General features: G+C 39.3%; 1 protein-coding gene across 8 annotated transcripts in view; it reads left to right on the forward strand.

Annotated features, from left to right (window-relative positions):
- Positions 1-12,002, forward strand: part of znf536 (zinc finger protein 536) — a 486,877-nt gene that overhangs the window by 212,190 nt on the left and 262,685 nt on the right. For all 8 annotated transcript variants that reach the window (XM_062961829.1, XM_062961827.1, XM_062961831.1 and 5 more), the window contains one exon: positions 5,484-7,655. In XM_062961829.1, coding sequence (XP_062817899.1) covers positions 5,486-7,655 — 2,170 coding nt within the window. In that variant the 5' untranslated portion in view covers positions 5,484-5,485. The remainder of the gene's footprint in view (positions 1-5,483; positions 7,656-12,002) is intronic.

The raw sequence follows: 12,002 nt of genomic DNA on the forward strand, positions 1-12,002 counted from the left end.
AGCCATGTCTTTTAGCATTGTCTATATATTCATCGATAAAGAATAGGTCAGCCCTACTGTCCTACTGTTTATTTATTAATCATCTGGCAAATAAACCACCCTATATTCTACCCGGTGCAGTAATATTTGTGATGTAATTTGTTTGGATGCCCAAATGTCACCAGCGTTGATTGTAAGAGATAAAAAAATGCACTTGCTCAGCACACCCAGCTCTGGGCTAAAATGTAAGCATGAAATCTCTGGTTTATTTTTGTAATAATGTTTACAGCTGCTTAATGACCCTGAAAAGGTTCAGGAGTCTGGTGCTCTGTATTTCTTAACAGGAGTATATTATCACATCATAACAACCTTAGTTAAGCAGTCTCTCAGCTACAACAATAAGAATCATATTTAACAAAAATTTCACCACCTATTCAGCTAGGTTTCCTCAATAATACCCATCTGAGATTTACTCAGGATAAAGTAGTCTTGAACCACTGTGGGCTAGAAACAATCTGTTCTCCCAAGATCATTCACTTTGGTTGTAAGTCAGATATAAAGGATTAAAGGTGAGATTCTGCAGTTACTCAAAGTATTCAAAAATGCAAGTGCCCTGGGTCTGCTGTGTGAAGGGAAACACTGTATAAATATTAGTTGAAATATTCCTGAACAAGCAACCGTGGGACTATTTAGATATAATATTTGTACAATGTCTGTATTTAGACTTCATTGTGTTTTTTTTCTGGCAAATGTTTTATTATTTTGTCAAAAATCATGACTGGAGTTCACAATCTCAGTTACGAATGCATAGCCAAGGGCAGCGGTCCCCCAACTATGCTCCTTGAGTTGGATGTGGCCCCCAAGGTCCTTTCCCCACCCCCACCATAAACTTTAGATTTAGGAATGCCCTAAGTCTGAAATGACTTGAAGGCATACAAGAACAACAACAACAATCCTAATTCACTTGACACTCCCATCAGGCAAAAGCAGACACACATTTCCCATTGAAATACTGGTAAGCTTATGTTGGTTGAAATGGTTCTTCATTTTAAATATTGTATTGTTCTTTCATTTTTTTTTTTTTTGCAGTACAAATAAGACATGCGCAGTATGCATAGGAATTCGTTCATTTTTTTTTTCAAATTATAGTACGGCCCCCAACAGTTTGGGGAGGGACCACGAACTGGCCCTCAGCTTAACAAATTTGAGGTCTCCCTGGCCTCAGATTATGCATTGGTAACTGGTTCATATTAACAATCCCTCTATATTAAATAGTGCAGGGAATACATAGGGGCTGTCAAAGTCTCCCAGTCCTGACTTACTGAACAGCAGTTGCTGCAAGTGATGGAATCTGTCCTGTCACTTTGCAGCAGATTGATGTTTCAAGCCCTTCTCACAGGCAGTCTCTGGTGTAAGGGGGAACTGTGTCAGGGACTCTGCTTCTGAGCAGTCATGAAAGAGGCTCATGCATTCTGATCTTCAGGAGAACAGACCACCATTGCTCACAGAGGCTGCTGCCTGGTATGTCAAGATTAGGAGTAGTTGGGTCAGGAGGTGCTAATTAGCTATGTAACCAAGGTGGTTGTGTATCTAAGTAGTTGATCTAGAATCACAGCTCATTTTTAAAACCTTTGGAGGCCATTAATTTGACAGGGAAAGGCAATTGTTGCTAGAGCTGTCATGCATTAAAATTTAGTTACCATGACCGCATTTCTAACAATTACATTTCAGTGGGATGTGAAAGCATCTTCACTTTAAGGTGTCTCCAAAATATTTTGTTTCTTGAGGTAAACAATGAGAGAACACCCTAGCTGTGCAGAAATCCACTGAACTAATAATTGAATATTTACTCAACACTGGCAATGGGACAGCTTCCTCTACAAGCCCTATAAGGAGCAGTTTAAAGAGCTGGACCTGCAGAAGAGAGGATACATTATGGCCATGTATAAAGATGTGAAGGGAAGTCATAGGGAGGAGGGAGAAAGCTTATTTTCTGCTACCCTGGAGACTTGGATGCAGAACAATGACTTCAAAGTACAGGAAAGGAAATTCCACCTGAACATTAGGAAGAACTTCCTAACTGTGATAGCTGTTCAGCAGTGGAACTCTTTGCCCTGGCATGTGGTGGAGGCTCCTTCTTTTAAGCAGAGGCTTTTAAGCAGAGGCTGGATCTGTCAGGGTACTTTGAATGTGATTTTCCTGTTTCTTGGCAGGAGGTTGGACTGGATGGACCATGCAGTCTCTTCCAATTCCATGATTCTATGATTCTGTGATTTGTGAGGGAATGGAAGCAGATTTTTTTAAAAAAACTATTAAGGATCACAAATAGAGCCTGAGCTCAACAGTTTACTTACCAATCATAGCTGAAATTCTGTTGCGTCGAACCTGGTTTGGTAGGTGAGACCATGCCGGTAATTAAACTGATTTATATAGAATGCTTACAAAAACATACAATGATAGCAACAAAAGCTATGGCATAGAAATACACAATCATAGAGCTGGAAGAGGCTCCGTAAGTATTGAGTCCAACCTCTTGTTTTATGCAGGAACTCCAAGCTAGAGCTAGAGCAACCATCTATCAAGGCCAGGGGTTCTCAAACTTTTTCAGCCGAGGAGCCCCTTTTGAAGCAAAAGTTTCTTGTGGAGTCCTAATAAATGTTTACATATTATATTATAGTATATATAATATCTATATATCAGGCATGGGCAAAGTTTTTGACAGAAACAGATGGTCATCTGGCCTTTGTAATAATAATAATAATAATAATAATAATAATAATAATAATAATAGGAGCAACCCCAGGGGGCATCTAGTCCAACCCTTTTCTGCAAGAGAGATGAAGGAGGGAGGCACTTGGCAATGAGAGAGGTGAGGGAGGAGCAGGAAAGAGAAGAGAAATACTAAAGGGGAAAGGGGAGGAGGGAGCCATGGTATGCTTTGCTGAGCCCCAAGGGCTCTGTGGAGCACACTTTGAGATCTGCTGTTCTAAGCAGTTGGTTTCATTGCCATGAAGATGTCACTTCTAAAGTTCAGTTAAAATCTAGCTTCCTGTCAGCTCCCAGGTTGAACATGCCCAACTCCCTTAGCAAGCAAGCAAATAAACAAATCAACCAAATAGCTGTTAAAGAAATAGTCAAAATGAAAATAAAATCTATGAAGTATATCAATTTAGTCCAAATTGTCTTAATCCTCCTATCTTCTAACTGACGCTTTAACATTAATTCCAGGTGGTTTGTTGTATCCAGTTTTTGGTCATTGCCACATGTATCTGACATTCCAAGTTAAGAATATTACTTGTAATTCTTTTAAATTATTTACTCTTATTCATTACACTGCAAAATCTCCCACCTGATTTATTGCCTTTCTTCCATTTGGACAGGAGAAATTAATGTGCTATGATCTTTTTATATTTCTTGGAATGTTACTCATTGGCAGAACTGGGGCTGGGTGTTGCTCTGAGTTCCCTCTCCCCCCAAAAGAGAATAGATATTACAAAGTGTTTTCTTAAAAACAGTGTTACAAAGTATTTTATTTTAAAAAATAACATCTAGTTGTTACCAGTTTTAATAAATGTAAGCAAATGCATAGTTCTCAAGGGATTACCGTCTTCAATGGACCAACAACATCAACATCCACAACTGTGAAGTGGTTAGCAATGTGACAGCCATGAAGGCAATGGCAAAGCAGTAAATGAAATATTTTGAAAACTGATTAAAGCATAAAATGGCTATACCAAGAAAGGAGAAAATATAATGTCTTACGAAGTGAATGCATAGACGAGTGTGTGTATGCGCACACATTTGTGGCTGCAAGTTGCCTGCTGTCTTATGGCCAACCCCTATGTTGCAAAAGATTTCTTAGACAAGGAATAGTCAGAAGTGGTTTTGTTTTGAAATACATCCTCAGTAAGCTGTGAAGACTGCTTCGTGATTTGTGCAAGCTCAAATTGTGAATGAAACAGAACAAAACTTGCCCTGAGTCCTCTTTAAGAATTGCTTCCACTTAAGAGACTACAGGTAGTTGAGACAATTTTTCTTTTATAAAACCTGCAGTATGTTAAAGATAGGCAAACTATTTTAAAATGTGAAAATGTATGAAAGATTAAGTGTTCTATTCATTATGAAGAAAGAAACCGGGAGGGTAAATCTTCCATATATTTTCACTCTGATTGTATAACTTCCACGTCTAACTGCTTCATAGAAGTAACTGTTTGTGCTGTTTTAAAATTGAGCTTTTATTGATGCGTTTTCCCCCTCCTCATGAATAGACTAGAGAAAATGGCAAGGAGAGGAGATAATTATTAGGGAATAATTATGCTGACCAGCACTGAGCACTTCTGTTTAACAAACAGCGTTGAGTTCTAATTTTCTGCAGTGCACAGTTTGTAGGTACCATTTGTACTCATTACTGTATATTGAAAAAGTTATTAAAAATACTTAAACTTGTTGAAGCTTCCTGTGACACCTTCCCTAGTTTTAATTGGGTTTTATCGAGTTCTGGAAAAGAGCTCTTTTAAACCTAATCAGAGTCCCTTAGATCGCCCCTCTCGTCAACTGCAAGATGAAGACGGTTGGCTAAAATCAAGCCCCTTTTTCTAAACAGGAATATTTGAATGATCTGCATGACAAATTATGGAGGTAATTTATGCCTCTTTAGATGGGTACCATTTCCAAATGATGGAGGAACAATTGCTTTGTAACATAAGGGTTAAATCTTAATCTCAGAGGTTTGCAAAGCTGGTAGACGCAGTCTCCTTAAAATTTAATATACCTCGTTAATGCTTACTTGCAAACACTGAAGGATTTTTATGATTATAATCATGTGTTACAGCACCTAGTACTGTTTCTAAGCCGCATACTAATCAGCTTAATGAGATATTACTGCACTTTTTGTTGACTAAAGCAAAATCCTTTTTATTGTTCGAAAGCTTGTCCTTTACTTTATTCCCCCCCAACATTATCTTGTTTTATTGTGTACTAGTAAATATCATGCCATCTCCCCCCCACCCCCGCATCAAATCATAAAACCATCTTTCTCATTGTAGAATGTGGAATTTATTGAATATGTTTAATGGGATTGAAAGTTTTATAAATGGATTTCTATTTTTGTTTTTTAAAGGGGAAATGAGCAAGATGCATAACATTTCTTTTTTATATAGATAGGAAAATATAAACAGGTGCAGTTTCATAGGGAAGGGGGAAACAGAACGAAGTTGAAAGCATAACACTACGTATTTAAGAGCCAGATATTCAAATTGGTAATGTGTTCATTTTTAAATCCTAATTAATACATGCAATCAAAAAGTATTCAAGATGATGAAGGCCCCGTATAATTAAGAGAAAACATAATCACAACTGTATACTATGCACTTGACATTTAATATACATTTTATTGGTTTTGACTGTGGTATTGTCACGTGTAATTTAAACATGAAATATTTCTGAAAGGTCTGCTGATAGGACTGGACTCACTCCAACTCTAAAATCGTTTTTCATTTTTTCAGGGATGGAGGAAGCGAGTTTGTGCCTTGGTGTTTCTTCAGCGGTGCCAGAAGCTGATGTCCACCTCAACAGCTCCATACTTAATGGCCAGTACTCAATGAGCCAGAAGTTACACCAGATAACGTCCCAGCTCAGCCATGCATTTCCTGAGTTACAGAACAGGCAGAACCCGGAGGAGAAGGCATCCACACTCTTAGAAGACAAGAGCCTTGCGTCCATAGCAAATCAGCCCATCAGCAGTCAGATGGCTCTGCTCGCCAATCAGCTTAACAGAGAGGTTGACACCACTTTGAATGGGAGAGTAGACCTGCAGCAGTTCTTAAATGGACAGAACCTAGGCATTATGTCCCAGATGAGTGATATAGAGGATGATGCCAGGAAGAACAGAAAATACCCATGTCCCTTGTGTGGGAAACGTTTTCGCTTCAACAGCATCCTCTCGCTCCATATGCGCACCCATACAGGAGAGAAACCGTTCAAGTGCCCCTATTGCGACCACAGAGCAGCTCAGAAGGGAAATTTGAAGATCCACCTGCGCACTCACAAACTGGGCAACCTTGGCAAAGGACGCGGGAGGGTTCGAGAAGAAAACAGGCTTTTGCACGAGCTGGAAGAGAGGGCGATACTGAGGGACAAACAGATGAAAAGCAGCCTTTTGCAGCCACGATCTGATAACAAATCACACCCACATTCCCAACCTATGCCTCTTGCTAACTGCAATTTGCCTGTGCCCACTAACCACAGCACCCCGGATATCTCCAACCCTGTTCCCTCTCCAAAACCTGCCAGTGTTCAGGAAGAAGTAGTAGCTACAGCTGCTGGATTTAGGTGCACTTTCTGCAAAGGAAAATTTAAGAAACGGGAAGAGTTAGACAGGCACATTCGGATCCTTCACAAGCCTTACAAGTGTACTTTGTGTGATTTTGCAGCTTCCCAGGAGGAGGAGCTAATCAGTCATGTGGAGAAAGCTCACATAACTGCGGAGTCGGCCCAAGGGCAGGGCTCCAATGGAAATGGAGAGCAGGCTGCCAATGAGTTTCGATGTGAAGTGTGTGGCCAGGTCTTTAGCCAAGCATGGTTCCTTAAAGGCCACATGAGGAAACACAAGGATTCCTTTGAACACTGCTGCCAGATTTGTGGGAGACGCTTCAAAGAGCCTTGGTTCCTCAAGAACCACATGAAGGTCCATCTCAACAAATTATCTGTGAAAAACAAGTCTCCCAATGACTCTGAAGTCCCTGTGTCGATCGGCAGCATGTCACAGGAGGCTCACGCCAACCTGTACTCCAGATACTTGTCCTGTCTGCAAAGTGGTTTTCTTCCTCCTGACAAAGCAGGTCTAAGTGAACAGAACCAGACTTACAGCAAAGGAGATTTGCCCATGAAAGAGAGAGAAGTTCTGGGCAAGCTTCTGTCCCCTATTGCTGGCATTGGCCACGGCCTTACTGAAGGCGACAAACATTCATTATTGGGCTGTCTTAACCTCGTGCCTCCTCTTAAATCCAGCTGTATAGAAAGGCTACAAGCTGCAGCCAAAGCTGCTGAGATGGACCCTGTAAACAGTTATCAAGCTTGGCAGCTAATGGCAAGAGGAATGGCCATGGAACATGGTTTTTTGACTAAAGAGCATCAGATACAGCGAAGCCATGAAGATACTTTGGCAAACGCTGGAGTTATGTTTGATAAGGAGAAACGGGAGTATGTGTTAGTAGGAGCAGATGGCTCCAAGCAGAAAATGCCTGCTGATTTGGTTCACAGCACTAAAATGGGCAATCAGAGAGACTTGTCAAACAAACTAGACCCTTTGGAAGGCAGTAGAGATTTTCTGTCTCACGGTATGAACCACGGGCTTGATTTTAACATGCAGAGTCATAGCAATGTGAAAGAGAAGCCAACTGAATGTCCTGACTGTGGCAGGGTTTTTAGAACATACCACCAAGTTGTGGTTCACTCCAGAGTCCACAAAAGAGACAGAAAGGCAGAAGACGAGATTATTCAGGCAAGCATTGAAGAGAGACGTGGGTCCGGGAGTGACCAGGAATCTCAATCAGTCAGTAGGTCAACAACCCCAGGATCCTCCAATATTACTGAGGAGAGTGGGATGGGTGGAGGCCTCTCGCAGACAGGAAGTGCCCAAGAAGACAGCCCACATCCTTCTTCACCTTCTTCTTCAGGTATGCCATTTTTTTCACTTTCTTTCCTGTCTGTAATAACTTATATAATCCTTGAAAGCTTTTCCAGGTCAGCCAATGCTGTTATAAGAGAACAAAATTTCCCCTTTCAATTTCACAATGTGCAACATGGTTATCATTATACTCAGATTTTTAATTTTTTTTCATTGTTATGTATACATGTATCATATGCTTTAGCTGTTCTAGCTGCAGTGGTTGTGAAAAATAGTTTTGCTCCACAAGAAAAATTGTTGGGGCAGATACTTATTTTATTCACACTCAAATTCGCCTATAGACTCTTGTTTCTATGTAAAGGGATGGTACCAGCTCAGTATGAGCTAGAACAGATTAAAATAGATTTTATAATAGTCCATATTCTTACATTTTAAAAGATAGTTAACAAACATGTGTATGATTTGAGTTTCCATGGCATAGGCTGCCATGGAAACTCAAATCAAACACATGTTTGTTAACTATCTTTTAAAATGTAAGAATATAACTATTACAAAATCTATTTTAACCTGTTCTAGCTCATACTGAGCTGCTGCTTCTTCTTCTTCTTCTTCTTCTTTTTTTTTTTAAAAAAAGAATACAATGGTACTGGATGCATGCAGAAACATTTGCTAGTTTAGATCATTGATAAGGATGACTTCAATTGGCTTGGTCCCTTCATTTAACCTTCCTTGCAACCAAGCCATGCTTCCTTTTGGCAAACCCTTTCCCCATTTATATGGCTATTTGTGTATAGGTATTTAAGGCCACAAATCAACACTACATCTGGGGGTTGGGGGCCAACGTGAAAATATGCATGCCCCATTGATGCTCCCATAGATTACACATGATTAAAAAAAAATGATTCGTTTGTATTTAATGCTAACCTACTGTGAGCAAAAGAAGAAAGCAAACTAGTATTTCATTGAAGCTATCTATTGAGTTTTCTTGGCACATTAAAAAAAAAGGAAGGTAAGATTTCTGGCCTCATCTCTCATTTCTAGGCTCTTGAACTAATGGATAGTAAATTGAAAGTTATATCTTCAGCCCCTTTATAAGAAAAGCACCTTCTAATATTGTAATCATTCTGCAGGCCTAACAACAGAGGAAATCATGCCATAACAAATACTCTGTTACTAATGGCAACATTGATTTCTGCAATCAGCCATTAAGTCTAGAAAATGAAAGACAGTTTGAGAGACCTTAAGGCATTACATTGCCCACTGTTAAAGATCTGGTAGCAGGCTGTTGAAGGTAATTCTTTTTTAGGCTCACCCCCTCCCTTAGTTTCAATAAATATTTTAGTATTGAAGGCAATCCACTGTTATAGTTATTAAATAGATGCCAGTTTATTTTTGTTGTTCTTGTCATGCTCCAGTATCCTCCATTTCTAAGACCAGATTAATATAAAAGAAAGTGCTAGTTTGGGGTGGCTTATTATAAACCAGTAAAGAAACTCTTAAGACACATAAATCTGCCCTCTGCATTCCTCAGATTCCTATAGTGCTTAATGCTGTTGTTTAAATACCCATGAAACACCCCGACTACTCTTAGAACTGTAGTCTCATTTACGATTTATTAGTGGAGGAGCACATTTGAAAACTCCGTGTGGGAACAAAAGAAGCAGGGGAGAGCTAATTTTATATTATGTAGTTGTTTGGATTGTTTTAAGAGGATTGAAGACCCAATATGACAACGTGGAGATTTTCCTTCCCACTTGTCAGCATTGCATTCTAAACATGGAGAAATACTTTCTTTTTAAACTTTAAGCACTGATTCCCCAACGGTTGGCCACCATGTTTGCAGAATGTGCGTTAGCATAAGAAATGGGGATGGGGGAACAATGCATTTTTGCCATTTTTAATGATACTAGTTGAGATAATTCTGGTTCTTTTTGTTCATGCGACAAGAATAGCAACTGTGTTGTCGAAGGCTTTCTTGGCCAAAATCACTGGGTTGCTGTGAGCTTTTCAGTCAGTATGGCCATGTTCCAGTAGCATTCTCTCCTGACATTTCACCTGCATCTGTGGTTGGCATCTTCAGAGATTAGTTGGAAATAAGGCAAGTAAAGTGTGTGTGTGTGTGTGTGTGTGTATGTGAATGTCCAAGGTGGGAGAAAGAACCCTTGTGTGAATGTTGCAATTAGCAAGCTCAGAATCAAGACAGTAAATAAGAAACACCACTCAGAATTCCAGACAGCAAACAATCAAATGCCGGTTAAGAGAGGATACTTTATGCACCATTGAATCTAATGTGCACCCCTGTTTTCAAAACCCCGAAACCAAAATCAAAAATAAAGATCACCACTCAGAAACATGGGAACCTCAGACAGCAAACAATCACGTGCCAGTGAACATCTCCCAATCAGAGGATGCCTCCAGGCAACAAAGCCCAGGCTACCTGTATGCAGATACCCTCACTAATTGAGCAGCTTCATGGCTACTCAATGCTATTCAAGCTTTCGAATTGCAACATTGACACTTGCTTTAAACAGACAAGGGTTCTTTCTTCCTCCTTGGACTATATACACACACACACTCCACTTGCATCACTTCCAACAGACCTCTGAAGATGCCAACCACAGATGCAGGTGAAACGTCAGAAGAGAATGCTACTGGAACACGCTCATACAGTCTGAAAAACTCACAGCAATCCAGAATAACAACTTCTCACTCCTGCTTCAACCCCATAGAGTTAAAAAAAACAACAACCCCAAGCAACCCATTTCATATTGTTCTCACTTTCTTACTTCCTGTAGACTGTTAGGTTATCTACTCAGTTAAAGGAAGAGCATCAATAAGATTTCAATTTGGTGCCATCTGGATCCCAGCAATTCTGGCCAATTCATGGTTAGTCATACACTCCCAGTTCATTGCGGCATTTACTGTCCCCCATCTTCCCAAATAGTGTAGATATGGAAGGAAAATAGTGAAGATGGCGACCAAAGGTTTTTTCACAATACATAGTTATACCGCTATTGTTCCACATTTACCGTCATAGTTCCATATGACAGAACAGTGGCAGTTATACTGTAATTGTATAGAGTGAATAAATGCCTTCTTAGCAAATTCTTCTTCCTTCACCCTATCTCTGCCTTTTCACATTCAAAACAGAGTCCTTGAATTAATCCATTTCTTTTTTGAGTTGATATTTTTTTCAGTATTGTATAAGATTTCCAGGTGTAATCATAAATAATAACAAAAGCAAAATAAATAAATAATTGATCTGTAATCTTCCTTGATCTTGGAAGATATTGCAATCTTATGCCCCTTGTTTTGCCTTTAGTTTCAAAGTGTCAGCTGCATTTCTGTACTTTATTCAGTTTGTAAGGTTTAAAGACAGAAGCAACATTTATCCCAATCTTGTAAACTTATGTACTGAATTCAGTTTTCAATCATGTGAATCGGGTGAATAATTTCTATTTTTTGTTGTCTCAAAATAGAATTTTAGCATCTGTATGATGAATCATGTCATTGACGCAAGAAGCCAAATCTCAGAACGTTTATTTTTCTACCATAATGTTTTATTAATTTAACCTGATCCCCCTTCAAATTTATTTGGCCACTGTAACAATTCCAAGGAAATAGATTTAAAGCATTGTGTAATTTTGACTACCTATGGAAGATAAACCTGTAGAATACAAAGGAGGTCTGTGATTCCTGAAGTTAACGGGAAATAGACACTGAGACAGCCATTAAGAAATTACTACAAAAACACTGTTTAACTAGTTTCTAAGGCTGTATAACAATGTCTCTGAACTTAATTTGCATCACTTGATTCCTTTTTGTTGCAAACTGGGTCAGTAGGGCCTGAGAAACTATTTTTTTCAGATCTTAACCAATGAATTCTTTTTTTATAAATTGGTGCTCTTAACATGATAGTAGTTCTGAATTCATCATAAAAAACCTTTTATGCGCAGTGCCTCTTAGAACAGATCTCTGGAAGACGGCTTACAATGAGTGGCAGAGAAGTCTTTGTTATCTGATGTAATTCTTTGCAAAGGAGGATTGGGAATGGAGTGGCTGTTTTTTTTTTAATGTCTAGTTCAGTCTGAGAAGAAGAAAGGGTCAGGTTTGCAATCAAACAGTTATTCCAGAGATGTGTGACTGTCACTGCCTGGGTAATGTGGTATGCAGCTGTTTGTTATATGAGTAAAAGAATGTTTGAATCAGTGAACATGTGAAAACGACTCCAGTGAACCAGAAAATGTGTTTGTTCTTTGGCTCTCCAAACTGCTGAGAACTAAGCTGAAGATCAACTGCTAAAACTCAGACCTTTTGACAAATAGAGAGGTCGTATTTTCTAACAGAAAATGGACAAAACTGGTCACACAGATCATTTCCCTCTCTTTCAGCTTTT

This window comes from Anolis carolinensis, unplaced genomic scaffold (genome assembly GCF_035594765.1).
Source record: "Anolis carolinensis isolate JA03-04 unplaced genomic scaffold, rAnoCar3.1.pri scaffold_9, whole genome shotgun sequence".
Lineage (NCBI taxonomy): Eukaryota > Metazoa > Chordata > Lepidosauria > Squamata > Dactyloidae > Anolis > Anolis carolinensis.